Here is an 18997-nt window from a genome sequence, read left to right as displayed (position 1 = left end):
AATAAGGACACATATTAGAAGCTTCAAGGGAATGAGGCCAAGAAACATATAAAGACAGACTTGTTAGAATTACACCCAACTTCTCAATGAAGACTCTAAAAGCCAGATGGGCTTGGGCAGATGTCCTGGAGACTCTAAAAGAACATGGATACAGGCCCACACTACCATACCCAGCAAAATTTTCATTGAATATAGATGGAAAAATGAGATATTTGATGACAAAGTAAATTTAAACAATATATACTCACCAATCCATCCCTATAGATGTTACTAGAAGGAAAACAACAAAAGAAATTTAAGTAGACCAACAAAACACAGGAAATAGATAATCTCACACCTATGAAATGCATAAAATGCACACACACAGACATGCACAATCACACACACACACACACACACACACACACACACACATAAAAAACCACCACCACCAGTACCTCCACCACCACCACCAATAACAAAATAACAAGAATTAACCATTATTGTTCATTAATATCTCTCAATATGAGTGGACTAATTCTTCATTAAAAAGACATAGGCAAACAGAATGGATGAGCAAACAGAATTCATCCTTCTGCTGCTTACAAAAAACATACCTCAACATTAAAGACTCCACATCTAACAAAGCACTGATACCACAAATATATAAAGAAATCAAGAAATTAAACATCAACAAACTAATAATTTATTTAAAAATGGGGTACAGATCTAAACAGAATTTTCAACAGAAGAATCTGAAATTGATGAGCAACACTTAAAGAAGTGTTCAACATCCTTTACAAGCAGTGAAATGCAATTCAAAATGACTCATAAACTCTATCTGTTACCTATCAGAATGGCTAAGATCAATCCCACAAGTGACATCTTATGCTGGTGAGGTACATGTAGAGCAAGGAAAGAATCCTCCACTGCTGGTGGGAGGTCAAACTTGTATAGCCACTATTGAAATAAATATGTTGGTTTCTTAGAAAATTGGGAAACTTTTTAACTCAAGACCATAACACTCCTTGGCATATACCCAAAGATATTCCATCCCATCACAAGGACACTTGCTCAACTATGCTCATAACAGCTTCACTCATCATAGTCAGAAGCTAGAAAAACCTAGATGTCACCCAAGTAAATAAGGGATAAAGAAAATGTTGTACATTTACAGAATGGAGTATTACTCTGCTGTTAAAAACAGTGACATCACTCTAACAGCTGATAAACACCTTCAGTAAATGGCAGTATACAAGATTAACTCAAAAAAATCAATAGCCCTCCTATATACAAATGACAAATGAACTGAAAAAGAAATCAGAGAAACATCACCCTTTACAATAGCCACAAATAATATAAAATACCTTGGAGTAACTCTAACTAAGCAAGCGAAGGACCTGCATGGCAAGAACTCTAAGTCCTTGAAGAAAGAAATTGAAGAATATATCAGAAAATTGAAAGATCTCCCATGCTCATGGAGAGGTAGATTAACATAGTAAAAATGGTAATCTTACCAAAAGCAATCTACAGATTCAATGCAATCCCCATCAAAATCCCAACACAATTCTTCACAGACCTGGAAAGAATAATACTCAACTTCATATGGAAAAACAAAGAACCTAGGATAGCCAAAAGGTATCCTGTACAATAAAATAATCTCTGGAGTCAACACGATTCCTGACTTCAAGCTCTACTATAGAGCTACAGTAATAAAAACAGCTTGGTACTGGCATAAAAACCCACACGTTGACCAATGGAAGTCAACTGAAGACCCTGACATTAATCGACACATGTATGAACACTTAACTTTTGACAAAGAAGCCAAAACTACAATGGAAAAAAGAAAGCATCTTCAACATATGATGCTGGCATAACTGGTTCTCAACATGTAGAAGAATGGAAATAGATCCATATCTGTCACTGTGCACAAAACTTAAGTCCAAGTGGATCAAAGATCTCAACATAAATCCAGTTACTCTTAACCTGATTGAAGAGAAAGTAGGAAGTAGTCTTGAAGGCACTGGCACCAGAGATCACTTCCTAAATATAACACCAGTAGCACAGACATTGAGAGCAACAATTAATAAATGAGACCTCTTGAAACTCAGAAGTTTTTACAGGACAAAAGACATGGACAATAAGACAAACAACAGCCTACAGAATGGGAAAAGATCTTAACCCACCCCACATCTGACAGAGGACTGATATCTAGAACATATAAAGAACTAAAGAAACAGTACATCAAAATACCTAACAGTCCAATTAAAAAGTGGGCTATAGAGCTAAACACAGAATTCTCAACAGAAGATGTTCAAATGGCTGAAAGATATTTAAGGAATTGCTCAACATCCTTAGTCATCAGGGAAATGCAAATCAAAATGATTCTGAGATACCATCTCACACCCATCAGAATGGCCAATATCACAAACACTGAAGATAGCTTATGTTGGAGAGGATGTGGAGCAAGGGGAACACTCTTTCACTGTTGATGGGAATGCACACTTGTACAGCCACTGTGGAAATCAGTATGGCAGTTTCTCAGAAAACTAGGAATCAATCTTCCCAGCTATACCACTCTTGGGCATATATCCAAGGAATGCTCAATCATACCTCAAGGACACATGCTCAGCTATGTTCATAGCAGCATTGTTTGTAACAGCCAGAACTTGGAAACAACCTCGATACTCTTCAACTGAAGAATGGATAAAGAAACTATGGTACATATACACAATGGATTACTACTCAGCAGAGAAAAACAATGACATCATGAGGTTTGCAGGCAAATGGATGGAACTAGAAAAATCATCCTGAGTGAGGTAACCCAGACTCAGAAAGACAAACATGGTATGTACTCACTCATAAATGGATAGTAGATGTAAAGCAAAGGATAAACAGACTGCAATTCACAGCTCTAGGGAGGCTAGCTAGTAAAGAGGTCTCTAGGAAAGACACAGGGATTGCCCAGCGAGAGAGAAATGTATGAGATCTACATAAGCAAACTCAGGGTGAGGGGAGGTAATGGAGGGCAAGGGTTGGGGGGAAGAGAGCTTAGGAGTGCAGGAGGTTCTAGCTCAATCAAGAACAGAGTGGGAGAACAAGGAAAGAGATACCATGATAAATGAAGACACTATGGGAATAGGAAGAATCAGAGTGTTAGAGAGGTCTCCAGAAATTCACAAAGCTGACTCCATTATAGACTACTGGCAATGGTTGAGAGGGTGCCTGAGCTGACCTACCCTGGTGATTGGATGGCCAAACACCTTAACTGTCATGATAGAAGATTCATTCATGACTGATGGAAGCAGATGCAGAGATCCATGACCAAGAACCAGGCAGAGATCCAGGAGTCCAATCGATGAGAGAGGAGATGAATCATATGAGCAAGAGATAGGGAGACCATGATTGGAAAAAGTACAGAGACAACAAGCCAAACTAGTGGAAACACATGAACTGTGAACCAATAGCTGAGGAACCCCCATGGAACTGAACTAGGGCCTCTGGATAAGTGAGACAGCTGTTTAGCTTGAACTGTTTAGGGGGCCCCCAGGCAGTGAGACCTGGACCTGTCCTTAGTGCATAAGCCAGCTTTCTGGAACCTAGTGCCAGTACTGAGACACTTTGCTCAGCCTTGGTGCAGGGAGGAGGGGATTGGACCTGTCTCAACTGGATGTACCAGGCTCTGCTCACTCCCCAGGGGAGAGCTTGCCTTGGAGGAGGTGGGTATGGGGGGGTGGTTTGGAGGGGGAAGGCTGGAGGGTGGGAAGAGGGAGAATAGAGTATCCGTGGTTGATATGTAAAACGAATACAAAAATCTCTTAATAAAAAGAAAAATAAGTGACATTGTGAAATTTGCAGGCAATCTGAAAACAAAATTGATCTTGAAAAAAAATCATCCTGATGAGGCAATCAAGACCCAGAAAGAATAACATGGTATTTACTCACTTACAAATGGATATTAGTTGTAACGTAAAAAATAATCAGGCTGCCATTCACAGACCCAGAGAGGCTAAGTAACATAGTGAAATTAATGAGGACACAAAGGTCTCCCTGTAAAGGGAAAATAGAATAGATTTCACATATTTACTGGCAGTGGGTAGCGTTGGGATCAGTAGTGATCAAATTGTGGGGAGGAAGGGAGAAAAATGGGAGAAACTACTAGAATTGGAGGCACATTTCAGAAGTCCTAACACAATGGAATCTACCAGGGTAACCCTAACAACAACAAACCTGGTTCAATAGGCTGACCATCATGGGAGTAACTCACAATTTGATGAGGAACTCAAGGTTCACTTCCCACAATGGAACCTATGTATTGAGGTATTAACAGGGACGAGAATATGTGGCTAGGGGGTACATAGACCCAGTGGTAAATCCACTGAATAAACACAAAGACCATCAGTATAATGATATTAACCCAAATTTTGTTGTTGTTGTTGTTGCTTTTATTGGTTAGGTTTTTTCATGGCGGGGTTTCTCTCTGTAGCCTTGGCTGTCCTGTCACTCCCTCTGAAGACAAGGCTGGCTTCAAACTCAAAGGCATCTACCTGACTCTGCCTCCTAAGTGCTGGGATTAAAAGCAAGCACCACCACTGCCCAGCCATAATTTTGATTCAATTAAGCAAGTTTTTCTTCTGTGCACAGCAAAGCTGGTCCAGCAGCTGTGTCCCCTAATGTGGGGCTTGGGAGAACAGCCACAGTGCAAATTTCTAGACTCCTTTTATGTGGGAAAATCATAATCTTAGGGTTGTCTGAGGAATATGGCAACATAGGAACCTTGAATGCAAAAATATATGAGCAGATAACAGTTTAAGATTAATTGGCAGAACATCTTGATGTTTGGGAAAGGATGGAGGTCAAATAAAGTCAGAGTGCAGAACAAGTCAAATTCCAGAAACCAGAGAGTTGTATTTTACAGTAAACAGAAATGAATGTATTTGGATGTATTTTGACATTGCAACAAGATGGCCACCAAAATTAAGATAGAGTCAGGCTGGCTCAGCATATGGGAAGAACCTAAGACTATTATTTAGATTAAAGGACATAGTAATAAGGGTCACTAAACTTTTCTTTATGATGATCAATCAGTATATTTCTCAACCCTCATTAGAGAAGTTTCTTTTTACAGTCTGTACAGAGTGACACAGAGACCCACATTATGCAAGGTGCTGAGAACAAGATATGCTGAAATGTCCACCTAAAAATAGGACATCTATTTAAAACCTCTTCCTAAAAGAATTAAGGATCATTATGAAAGAAGAGGCAGAAAGCAGGTTAAAGCCTTTCTGGTGATAGATGATTATGAGGAAACTGGTTTTGTCCAGATAGAACAAAGATCTTACACTTGTTAATTTACTTGTTAGGACCCTATGCACAAAGCCTGTACAAATTAATCTATAAAAATCCCAGTAGAGTAGAGGTGTTCAGGAAATCCCACTCTTAGCTGAAGAGCTAATGGTCATAGATGATTTCTGAGAGAGGATGTGTCAGATTTCTAATTATTAGGGACTACTCATGATTACATAGATGCCACACTACTAGACACATAGTACTGTCACTAAGTAGACTTGGTGATTTTCAATTTTTGAGTCTTTTTCCCTGTGTTAAGGAGCACATGAAAATTGAAAGGAATTGTGTCGTGTGGATAAAAAAGGAACTGGAAGTAGATAGTCATTTGTAGACTTGACCAACAACATATACATGTACAAAACACTCAAATGTTCTAAGTCATAAGTGATATAAATATTCTAAAAGTTAACTGTGTTGGTTTGTGTTGGAAGAAGTCAGTGAAGTGTGGAATCCATAGAGACACAGAGACTCTTTCTCATGGATCTAACTCAAAGATTCTTTCACCTTCCCCAGGTGCCCTGGTCAGCCATCAGGGATCATGAAAACTCAGTGCCTCTTCAAAACACTTTATCACTTTGGATAAAATCACTAGGATCTCTAAAGGGTCTTTGCTAATTAACAACCAGAACTTTTTCATAAATGATCTAGTCTCCCAAAGTGAGCTCTGTCACTGTCATTGCCACCGCAGTTTAAATGAAAATTGCCATTCTGGAGGGAGGTGAGGTCACAAAGTCACAGGCCTCTACATCTGCCTTGTTATAACTCTCCCACAATGATGCTTATTAATGAGACTAGATCTGCCAATGAACCTACCATCCTGCAGAGACAAGAAGCTATGTGAGTGCCTTGTATTTCAGTCTGCGTGGCAGAGTCAGCAAAGAAGGAAGGCCTGAGTAAGTGTTCTTGTCCGGTAAGGGACTGGGGATAGAAACAGATCCATGGAATAGACAAAGAAGGCATAAGAATAATTGCATAGTAAAAGATGAATTAGGAAGATTCAAGCATTCCTAACCATGTCTCTATTTTTTTCTTAATGTAATATAAGTCCCCAACCATGGGTGACTTTGGGTAACACCAGGGTAATGCAGCCCATCTGTGAATGTGCTGAAAGGTTGTGGTAATAAGACGATGTGATAATTTGTGGTGGTACTGTGTTCCCTAAAATATTGTGTACCCTAATAAATTTACCTGGGGTCAGAGAACAGAAAAGCCACTAGATACTTAAGATAGGCGGTGATAGCACACCCCTTTTATCCTAGCATTCCAGAGGCAGAAATCCATGTGTTCAAGGATACAGACAGGCATGGTGACTCATCACGCCTTTAATCCCAGAAAGCAAGCCTTTAATCCCAGGGAGTGGTGGTAGAAAGCAGAAAGGTATATAAGGCATGAGGACCAGAGACTAGAAGCATTTGGCTGGTTAAGCATTCAGGCTTTGGAGCAACAAATCAGCTGAGACTCATTCTGGATGAGGACTCAGTGGCCTCCAGTCTGAGGAGACAAGATCAGCTGAGGATCCGGCGAGGTGATGTAGCTGTGGCTTGTTCTGGTTCTCTGATCTTCCAGTTCACCCCAATACCTGGCTCAGGTTTGATCTTATTAATAAGAACTTTTAAGACTCCTGATACAATAATTCACCTCAGCTAACATGATGTGTAGAATCTCTTTTCAGTTTTATTATTTTACCTGAATTACCTTGGTTTCATGTAAACTTTAGAATGGAAATATAAGAAGCACACATCCCTGGGAAGTGCAGGATATGACTAGGATTGTGAAGTAAAAAGTTTATATGTGACACTAAATTTATGATCTGGTTATAGAATCAATAACTGAATCTGTATTGAATGGCCATTGCTACAATGACTGATTTGAAGACTCTACCTCTTGAACTTGAAAAAGGAAAATGGAAGAGCAGGTCCATTATGAATATCAGACAAAAGCAGCCAGTACAAAGTTTATCTTGAGTTATTGCCGCTGGTTTTATCATACTCTATTTTTAATCACAATCCGATGGCATGCCCTCACTCACTGTTTTTTCATGCTAAAGGAAGACAGAGCCTTGTGTGTGATGTTCCAGGGTTCTGTCAACTAAATTGGTACTAACATTTAGTATGCTATATCTCACTGGCCAATATTTAAGGTTTCACATTATTCAGATTGTACTTTATTATCTCACATGCCATTCCTCTCTTTGAATGCACTATAAATTTTATTGCAATAGATTCATCAATATAAGAATAAACAAATAAACCCGACATGTGGTGAAAACCTTTCATCCCAGGGCTTGGCAGACAGAGGAAGACATATCTGTGAATTTGAACCCAATGGGAATTACATAGTGAGTCTGGGGACAGCCATAGCTATATAGTAATACCCAGCCATGAAAAATTACAAAAAAATTCAGCAAGTGCATGCTCACATTTAAAAGAAATGTTTAGGAGCTTAATGTTCTTCTCATGCTATTATTTGTTAATTACATATTAGTATTTCTTGTCATATTTTGTACAGATTAATAGTGATATTAATTCCCCTGTATTACCTACTAAAGCCTTTTCCTGTGTGATGACAAAAATTCATCTATCTTGTAACATCATACACAACATGTCTATCTTATGCTTCTGACATCAAACTACTTAGGACAGTTTCCTGTCAGGTCAGACTGTACTGAGAACACTGCACTTTACTCAAAGCTCAGAAGCACTGGAACTTGACATGTCCTATGAGATAAACATATATGTCATGCTGTGGGATGGTCTGTATGTCAAATGTGTTGCTGATTGGTCAATGAATAAATCACTGATTGGCAGTGGCCAGGCAGGAAGTATAGGCGGGACTAACAGAGAGGAGAATTGAGAGAACAGGAAGCTGGGTGGGGGAGACACTACCAGCCGCCATCAGGATAAGGAAGATGTAAAGTACCGGTAAGCCACAAGCCACGTGGCAAGGTATAGATTAATAGAAATGGATTAATTTAAGCTGTAAGAACAGTTAGCAAGAAGCCTGCCATGGCCATACAGTTTGTAACCAATGTAATTCTCTGTGTTTACTTGGTTGGGTCTGAGCGGCTTGGGACTGGCGGGTGAGAGAGATTTGTCCTGACTGTGGGCCAGGCAGGAAAACTCTAGCAACAATGTCAAAGTGAAAAGTTATTCCTAAAAAGATTTATACGTCTATCTTTATTTTGTGTGCATGTATGTTTTTGCCTGCATGTAACTGAGCTCTTTGAGTATACAGTGCCTGCAGAGGCTAGTAGAGGGTGAGGGAACCCCATGGAATTGGAGTTACAGGCACTTGTAAGGCACCATGTAGGTGCAGGGACCCAAACATAGAAGTCTTACAGTGACAGCACAGTTTCCTTACCACTGAGCAACCTCTATTCCCCTCAAATGAAAACATATTAAAGCCAAAACATACAACAGAATACCAATATAGTGAACAAAAATCAATCACATGAGGAACACAAACTGCACAGAAATCTGGAACAGGTTTGAGACCATCCAACATGGCTTTGTTAGCATTGACTGAGATGGCTGAGTCCCAATATTGACTTTGTCTAAATCATTTTTAGTCCTGAAAGAGGCACATGCTCTTTGTGATTCTAAGTTCAGTTCTTGGCAATGGAAATAATATTACTGTCTATATTATACAGTTTTAAACATCAAAGAAGGTGTCAAACTTAGAGTATAGCAGTGAATCATAAATTGTCATTGCTGTTTTCCACATATACATAAATTATATTTAACTCACAAAAATTATATTTTCTATTATACAGTTAACTACAAAATTTTAAAAACTGAATATTTTCTTGTAGAATACAGGATATGGATGTGACCACTGTGATCACACTATACCTTCAATACATGTACTTTTTATATCTTCCTAGATTTGACAAGGTAGATGCACTGGCATCAATTCCCTAGAAATGTTCCTGGACTCTCAGTAAGCACAACTTCAGGTATGTAGAACTTTCAAAAGCTTCCAGGGATGCTGAGTTTCATTTGTATCATACTAAATATTGTGTATCTTAAACTATGTCACAGTTGGCCCCTGCACTCCAGAGAGGTGTCCCCACCCCTCAGCAGAGGCAAAGATGAAGTGATGCTGAAGGCAAGGACATAAGGGATTTGACTCTGTCCCTCCTGAGGTGGGTGGCCACAGTGATCCAGAATGACCCTCTCAGTTACCAACCAGGCCAAAATTGGGCAATGGGTTTGGGCACCCTAATATCTACCCCATTTAGGACATGCTGTAGCTTTGAAGAGACTGGTCCTATGAAACAATACTCCCATGATCAAGGCAGCTATGCGGTATCCCAGAGGAGCTCTAATGAGAATCCAATGATGACAGTGTACAAGAAACCAGAGGCCTTGAACAAGACGAGTGACTCATGAATACATTTTATGCTCTTAACAACTTTTTTGTATAGCTATAGATATATTCTGAATGATACGATAATTTTTTCATTAATCATCCTTTAATTTTAGATAATATATGCTTTAAGAATTGATGTTTTTGAGTTTGGTTATGGTTATTAAAATTGTCTTCTTTTATACCAAGTCTAGAAAGTATCAGTATATTTTCATTGTCTTATATTTTGCTTGATATTATTGGCTCTCACTTTCCATTGCTTCTCACAGGCCAAATATCCTTACCCATAATGCTGTCTATTCAATGATTATGAAGGTATATCCCACAAACACATGTATGTGATGAGGCCTTTAGACATCTTATAGTAGTATGCATTGTAAGTAATAATTTTTCCTGGCATTAACTTTGAGAAATTCTAGTTATGTGGTCTAGGCTGAGATGTTACTCCTGAGCTATATGGAACATTCTGATTTAGTCTCTCTGTATATCTTTGGAGTACTAATACTTTTCATTCATTTTGACTAGGGAAATGGATTTGGCCATTGTCTAAAGAAAATCATAGCCAATCACAGAATGGACTTCTGGAATATGACCATCAAAATCATTTTCTTGTCACAAACTACAGCTGGAATTCTGGGAAATTTCTCTCTTCTTTACTACTATCAAGTTCACTATGGAGAAAACAAATTAAAGACCACAGATTTGATTCACATGCACCTAATGGCAGCCAACACTTTGATCATTCTCTCTAGAGGAGTGCCAATCACAATGGCAGCCTTTGGGTTGAAGCACTTTTTAAGCAATTCTGCATGTAGGTTAATTTTGTACATTCAAAGAGTTGGCAGAAGTGTGTCCATTGCCACCACCTGCCTCTTGAGTGTCTTCCAAGTCACCACCATCAGTCACAAGGAATGCTGCTGTAAGGATCAAAAAACCAAAGCTTCAAAGTACATTGGCTGCTCCATTGCCCTCCTCTGGGTTTTATACATGTTGATAAATGTCATTTTCTTTGTGTATACACTTTTTGAAAGGAATAGTAAAAATGTAACAAGAAAACGAGATTTTGGATACTGTTCCACTGAAGGGAGGGATGAAATCAATGACTTACTCTATTCAGCACTGGTGGTGTGTCCTGAAATCTTCCTTTCTTTGCTCATGGTCTGGTCTAGTGGCTCCATGATTCTCATTCTGTACAGACACAAGCAGAGAATTCAACACATCCGTAGCACTCGTGGTTCCAGCAGAATCTGTTTTGAGTCCAAAGCCACCCAGAACATCCTGGCCCTGGTGTCTACATTTCTGGCTTTTTATACTCTCTCCTCCATCTTACAAGGCTGTGTTGCTCTTTTGTATAATCACAATTCGTGGCTGGTGAACATCAACTGCCTCACTTCTCTGGGTTTTCCCTGTTTTGCACCATTTGTTCTTATAAATCAGTACTCTGTGGTTCCTAGACTCAGTTTGATCTGGATAAGGAATAAAATCTCTAATTCTTATTTTAAATATGTAAATGATTTGGTTTTTTTTGGTTGTATCCAGGTGTTTGCTCTACCATCTCCCTCACAATGTCAGTACAGAAAGTGAAGGAGTTGGTGTCTTGTCCTTTAACAATTGACCAAAATGATAAATTGGGAGTTTTGTCAGCTGGTTTAATTAGAAGCCTACATGAGTTTATCCCATTGTAAGAGGACTATCTCACTTTTCAACTTATCCTTGCTAGGCTTCCCTTTGTCCTGCTGATGTACAAAGGAGCTAGCAAAATGCTCTCAATAAAGGTGGCTTTCTTCCCACTCTCATTCTCTAGGGCACCCCGAGTGTTTAGATTTTCGCAAACAGCTTATGGGTCCTACAGTCTAGTGGCAAAGAAAACTGAAACCATGGCTGGTCCATTCACAACAGCTCTAGGCTGCACCAGTACCAGAAAAGTTCTTCAGCTTTAACTTCTCAAGTATCCTGCACTAGAGACAATCAGGTTGGTTTGCAAAGCTTGTAGAAACAGTCCTCAACAAGGTCTGAGAAAGAGCATCTTACCTTACCACTTAGTGAAAAAATATAATCAATGAAAATGAATGATGTTTTTAATGTTATCTTGAATTTTATATGTCAACATGTTTTAGATTTTTTCATCTGTGTTCATCAGGGAGATTAGTCTGTAAATATCCTTTCTTAATATTTAGTTTGGAATCACTGCAGTGCTGGATTAATCAATAGTTTGGAAGCCAATTTGTAGTGAAATTGTGGAAATCAGTTTGGAGACTTCTAAGAAAACTGAAAAAGAACTTCTATTTGACACAGCTATTTGACTCCTGGGCCTATAACCAGAGAACCCTATATACTTCCACAGAGATATATCCAAATCCACTTTTATTGCTGCTCTCTTTATTATGTCAAGGAAAGGGAGCCCAGCTTTATATCCATAAACATATAAATCTGTATCAGATTTGTTTTCATACATAAAATGGACTATTGTTCAAATACAGTGATAGAAGAAATCACAAAAAGTGTAGGAAAGTTGATGGACTTATAATGAATATCATTAAAACATGTACCACCAACTCAGAAAGAAAGAAAAATCAAATCCTCTCCTTTGTATGCAGATCCTATCCTATAAGTTTCAAATGTTTATATGTAAGTAGATACGTTTAACTTTATTATAACACCTAGAAAGGAGATCCAAAAAGGTAATGTTAGACAAAGTAGCAGTAAGTTATTTGTGTGAGAGTATATCAAGTTAGTTATTTTTCTATCTTCAACTCTGCCAATTTCTTATTCTGCAGTGAATAAGGGCATAAAAATATATTTGTTAGTGACAGTGTAATACCCTAAGCAAAGCTCTATGGCTACAACATAGCTATTCTAACTGTATAGAACTAAATTGAAAGATACTGAAATTGGGTCTGGGCAAGTGTTCATTTGAGTGGCTATTTTACTGTAGATTTTTAATGCTTTTATTTGTGAGTTCATTGCAATACAGTGATTTTAGTTTAAAATAAAATGGTATCACAACTTATCCAAAGATATAGGGATGGCTTAAGCAAAATCAGCAGTATCATCTGCAATGCATCACACAGATGGACTAAAAGTCAGAAACCACATACATGACTTATCAGATGCCACAAAATATCCTTTCTTTTTTCTGTTTTATTGAAACCAGTTTTATTTCTTATGCAATATATCCGGATTACAACTTCTCCTCCCTCTACCTCTCCCAGTTCCTCTCCACCTTCCCTCCCAATCAAATCCACTTCCTTTCTGTCATTAGAAATACAGTCTTTTGATACATAACAATAACATGACAATAAAAATATAATGAGATAAAATAAATCCAATCATGTTTGGACAAAACAAACCCACTCATTCATATACTCAGGAGGCCCATAAAATTACTAAATGGAAAGCTACAATATAGGCAGAGGACTAGATCAAGACCCATGCATTCCCTGTGCTTTTGGCTTCAGTCTTAGTGAGTCCATAGGATCTTTCTCGGTTGATTCAAAGGGCCTTGTTGTCCTGTTGTCTTCCATCCCCTCTGGCTCTTGTGCTCTTTCTGCTTCCTCTCCCATGGTGTTGTCTGTTATCTGAAGGGATGGATTTGATGGAAACCTCCACTTTTCCAGCCCTAAAGTCAGAAATACTTTTAATAAAATTCAGCATTCTTTCATCATAAATGCCACGGAGTGTCAAGAGATACAAGGATAATACCTCAGCATAATAAAGGTTGCATACTATAAACCTACAGTCAAGGGTTAGGAACCAAGAATATTATACACAGGAGTTATATGCTTACTAACCACCTCGAGTTATGTTTAACCTGGAAAAAGGTCCACAATCAATTTTTCTAAATAGTGCCATTGTTGGGGTACATCCCATAAAATCCAAGTCATTGGAAAGCATTTTCTTTGAGCCTTATCAATAAAAGGAATAGGATGGGTGAACGATAAAGATATGATGAGGGAAGTTAAATGGGCACAAAAACTGAAGGGAACTAGGGAATATAGGACAATTGTGTATCTGAGTTACATAAAAGTGCTCCAAGAAATGACAAAGACTCTAGGTGTGAATAGTATTTATTAGTGTCATAGAGGATTTGAAAATGCCTAAAACACAAGGGACAAAGCATTTGGAGTAGTGTCTAGTGTAAGACATTCTGATTGAGAGGAGTAAAAGAACAGGAGGATGGAGTCAAAGATGATTGACAATGGACTAGTGGCTTGGGAGGTCACTGCTATGGAGCTTAAGCCAATACAAACACAGAGTCACTTGAAGAGTTTCCAGATGGGAAATGGGAATCAATAGACACTAGTTGGGTATGATGAGGTGTATTGGATTGGTGAAAATCACAGTGGTAGAAAGATGCTGGATATACATAATGCTTTCACAATGACCTTCTAAAGCCTCTGAACCCTTTTCCAATCCTAGATTTAGTCTATAGTCCAAAGCATTCACCATGCATCAGAAAGCACATGAAGCTAATAATGTTTAAAGTGAATCCAGGTTACATCCATGCCCAGATTTAGACACAGTAACCACTGTCAATATGCCTAGGAGTTTTATAGATTCTGAATTTAGAACTTTGTGTTTTAATGTCTGAGCCAGTCCTTGGAAGTGATCATACATAATGATACTAATTGCTTTGCATAATTAATGTGCTATAATAAAGATCTACCATTAGAAGGGTGCCAGCTGTCTTTCAAATTCATAGTCTTTTTACTTTGCATATATATAAAATTAGGCATATGTAATGCTATATTTTGAATTATATAAAATGTAAATATATGAAAAAATATATTATACATATTTATTTTTATAATTACCATTATATACATATTTATACACTCCTAAATTCATGTAGTGTTGACTAAATGTATATTATTTCAGGGCTGACCAACCCCTAGGGAAGACTGATTTTCCCATTATGTGCACTCACTAATTACTTGTAGCTTTCCATCAAGAGGTGGAGAATTGTCAGATTCCCCATGCATGTTGGCATGTCAAATGGTGCTGCCACTGTTCAAGCCTTGTTTACAAAACCATATTCTTTAAATTTTAAGAATATACTTAAGGTTGTCTCAAGAGGAGAGAATTCATGTCTGATACTGTTAACTTAGCTCCATAGTTTAATGGCTGAGGAGGCCATTAACCAAGAAGAAAACTTACAATTTCTAAATTCCTACACCAATATAATTTAAAATTGTATTCTATGTACTTATTCTGATACTCAGAGGTAAGAGTAGGTCTCTGCCCTTATCAGCAAAGATGCTTCCATTGATAGTAAGTAGACATCATTACAGAAGTCCACAACTAATCAAAATGCAAAGAACAACTCTCTATACAGTGCTGAGCCACAATTTGATGCATCTATAACACATGCACTACAACTAAATCTCCAGGAACAACTTTCAAGGAGTATAAATGTGAAGTTCCAGTACCAGTACATATGCTGAGAGATTATATCCTCTCTTTTAACAAAGAAACAGAACATACAGGCCCTTTCTAACTACCTTCTCATTTCCTTTATTTACTCCCACATTTAAATCCATATATAACAATTATAGGCCAGCATGTTCATGAGAGTAAACATATGCTGTTTTTTTTTTCTAATCTAAATCCAATTTGCTTCAAATTTGTTCTTTTATTTTTGTCTCCACAATTCAATATAATTCACACACATGCACACACACACACACACACACACACACACAATGTATCATTGATTATAATACATACTCCTAATGCTCTTAATTGCTATGATATATAATATATATATATATATGTATTAATTATGATCCCATTGAAAGAAATGGTAATTGTTTTAATTTTTACATACATCTTTAGATATTGTCCTTAGGAGATATGAAGTTTCAGTAAGTGTTTGATTACAGGAAAGATAAAATGTTACAACAAAAAAATAGAAAGAGGGCAGGAAATGTCAATATTTGAACTCTCTGAATTGTAATGTGTCGTTTGATATTAGTAAGTGCAGTAGAGCACAGAAATTGAGATGTAGGGCCTGATGAGCAGAAAAGGACACAATGCTGGAAAGCATGGAGCTGTTTATGCACTGGCATTGACAAGCCACCTAGTGATTCCATCTCCAAGTTTAAACACATGGTTAAGATACTAGATATTGTATAAAAGAGCACAAAACTGTTCACCAGGACAAGGATGATTTGGGTGGCTCTGGCATGAGATGACTTAGGACACAGACACAACACATGTGTAGGAACCTCTGATTATGCTTCAGCAAGATAAGCATCATACAACCACTGGCCCGCATCATGAGTCCCAAACTCATGCTATCAGAGGAGTCCAATAAGGTTACATATAAGGTTTAGATTAGATTTGTAGGTTTGGACACCCACAGCATAGGAAATCTCTAAATCCAGTGCAGTTCCTTCCATCCTAGATGTCTATCAATGGCAGAAGAATGAATGATCTGGGGGATCTGGCTTTAAAATATTTGTACTTGGCATTCCTTGGCATGATCATGCCAGACTGGAAGAAACTTAAGAGGGTTGTGGAGCAAACTCTTCTGGCCACTCTATAGAAATAAAAACAAATTAACATACAATGCTATATAGAATATACATCCAAAAAATGCAGCACTGTCTGAGGGATAACTTCATGGAGAAGAACCATGAAGTTAGCTCCAGTCATGTTTTTAACACTTAAGTCTATAGCCCTTGCCCTGATCTCAGAATTTATCCATAATAAAACAGCAAAACAAGGCTGAGTTCAGAGCATTTCCATTGCTGTCTGGGATAGCATAGCCATGTCTGTAGATCACATTCTAATATACCTCTAGGACAGAGAAAGAGATTTAGGTAACAACTCACAGGAGTCATGTCCCATTCAATCATGTAAACCTCTAGAATTACAAGGGTTAGAGGGAGGCATCTTTACAAACTGAACCATGTTAGGTATGCTTTCAAGGTGAAGCAGATGTATTTTAGATACACAGGTCATCTTCAAATACTTCATAGATCTACTGATTATGTCATTTAATGTGTTTTAATAACATAGATTCTTTTTTATAACTATGACACATGTCTGTTCCTGACAGCACCAATCTACTTCAATAATACGTTTTTGAATATAAAAATGAATTTTGTTAATATGACTGTTCTATTCTTTGTTCCTATAAAAAAAAACGCATCTGATCTCAACGTCCCTCCTGCAGAATCCCTCCTCTCTCTCAACAATTGGATTCCCAGAGCTCAGCCTGGAAACCTGGCATCTGCCTCCATCAGTCACTGGACAAAGGCTCTATGATGACAGCTAGGTTATTTGCTAGACCAGTCACCAGAGTAGACCAGTCCAGGCACCCTCTGGACCACTGCCAGCAGACCAAGGTGGGTCATCCTTGTGGATTCCTGAGAGCCTCCCCAGCATCCTGCTTCTTCCTATTCCCATGATGTCCTCATCTATCACGGTATCTTCCTCCCTGCCCTCTCACTCTGTCCCTGCTCCAGCTTGATCCTCCCATTTCCCTAAGTTCTCATCCCCACTCCTTGCCCTCTGCCAAGCCCCCACACCCAGTCTGCTCATGGAGACCTCATCCACTTCTCCTTCACAGGGTCATCCATGTGTCCCTCCTAGCGTCTTTCCCTGTTAGCTAGTCTCTCTGGAATTGTAGATTGCAGTCTGGCCATCCCTTTCCTCACATCTAGTATCTACTTATGAGTGAGTACATATTATGTTTGTTCTTCTGAGTCTGGGTTACCTCACTCAAGATGATACTGTGGACTAGTGGCTGTGGCATCCCCATGGGACTGGACTAGGCCCTCTGGATACAGAAGACAGTTGTTTGGCTTGAACTGTTTGGGGGGCACCCAAACAGGGGACTCGGGATCTGTCCCTGGTGCATGGGCAGGATTCTGTGATCCTGGTGCCTGTGGTGTGATGCCTTGCACAGCCTTGGTGCAGTGGGAAGGGGCTTGGACCTGCCTAGGCTCAGTGTGCCGGGCTCTGCTGACTCCCCATGGGAGACCTTGATTTGGGGGATGTGGGGATGTGGAGTGGCTTGGGAGAGAGGGCTGGGGGTGGGAAGAGGGAGGAGGGAGGATCTATGGGTGTTATGTGGAGTGAGTAGAAAAATGAAAAAAAAAAAATAAAAAGCACATCTGTGTTTGCAAACCATCCTATTGAAACTTTATGGCCTATATAATGTAGGTATAAAATAAAATTATAGATACTGTCAATACTGATCATATAAAACTTTAAAACATCTTTACCTAAAACTTGAATTCAATAAACATAAAAGTCCTCAATATCAGAATTAAAGTCATGAGAACATATGCGTAATTTTTTATAAGTTATCATTATTTACACCTAGAAAATTATCACTAATTCAGTGTAGTTGTATAAATATATTACAAATTAAATTTTATTCATGTAAATGTGTATGAATTTCTAAAGAGTCTTATTAAATAGAAAACACAGAGTCAAATACAGGGGCAAAGCCTTAGAGATCAGAGAAATACCAATAGCCACCAGCTAACCTTAGCTTACCACACCACCATAGCTTCCCCAGAGAACCAGCTTCTTCCTGTCTAACCTGTGCCTTTATTGTCTTGCTGTTCTGCCTTCTCATTGGCTCTTAGCCCAGCCAACTCACTTTCTCATCACTGCCTGACTATACAGACCTCCAGGTCTCTATGCTTGGTACTGGTATTAAAGGCGTGTGTCACCACGCTTGGCTGTGTCCTTGAACACACAGAGACTCTGCCTGCCATGTCATCAGATTAAGGGCGTGTGTTACCACTGCCTGACTTTTGTTTATGGCTGACTATCTATGTCCTCTGATCTCCACACAAACTTTATTTATTAACATGCAAATAAAATATCACCACATTTCAGCACAAATGAAATATCACCAATTTTCCCCTTTTTTCTAATAAAAATTTAAAAAAATATTAAAAATGTTGTTACTAATATAAGAAAAACTATATACAATAAGAACAATAACTATATACAATATATACAAGCAATAAATACATCAACAATATCTAGTCCATTTGCATTTGACAAACTCAGAGAAAATATTCAATTATCTATTTTATTTGGTAAGTCCAAAAAGTACCTGATTCACTTTCTATTCTAACATATTACTAACAGAGAACTACCTTATAATGTCTTTCAAATTTATACACTTTACATCTCTTTAGTGGGTTTCTTTTCTAAAAATTTTAAGAAGGAAATCTAGAACTATAACTATGTAATCTTCCACTCCCTCAGAGACCCAAGAAGGAAATAATATTACCTAATAAAAAAGGAATTGTAAACAAGTGGCTTCCAAAAA

General features: G+C 38.3%; 1 protein-coding gene across 1 annotated transcript; it reads left to right on the top strand.

Annotated features, from left to right (window-relative positions):
• Nucleotides 1-10260: 10260 nt before the first annotated feature.
• Nucleotides 10261-11280, top strand: LOC128124243 (vomeronasal type-1 receptor 4-like). Its single transcript, XM_052760420.1, has one exon. The coding sequence runs from the start codon at nucleotides 10270-10272 to the stop codon at nucleotides 11278-11280; it is 1011 nt and encodes a 336-aa protein (XP_052616380.1). The 5' UTR covers nucleotides 10261-10269.
• Nucleotides 11281-18997: the final 7717 nt, after the last annotated feature.

Source organism: Peromyscus californicus, unplaced genomic scaffold (genome assembly GCF_007827085.1).
Source record: "Peromyscus californicus insignis strain IS unplaced genomic scaffold, ASM782708v3 Scaffold_4__1_contigs__length_199733344, whole genome shotgun sequence".
NCBI lineage: Eukaryota > Metazoa > Chordata > Mammalia > Rodentia > Cricetidae > Peromyscus > Peromyscus californicus.
The sequence above is the reverse complement of the archived record's forward strand: the minus strand, read 5'-3'. Positions and strand labels throughout refer to the sequence as shown.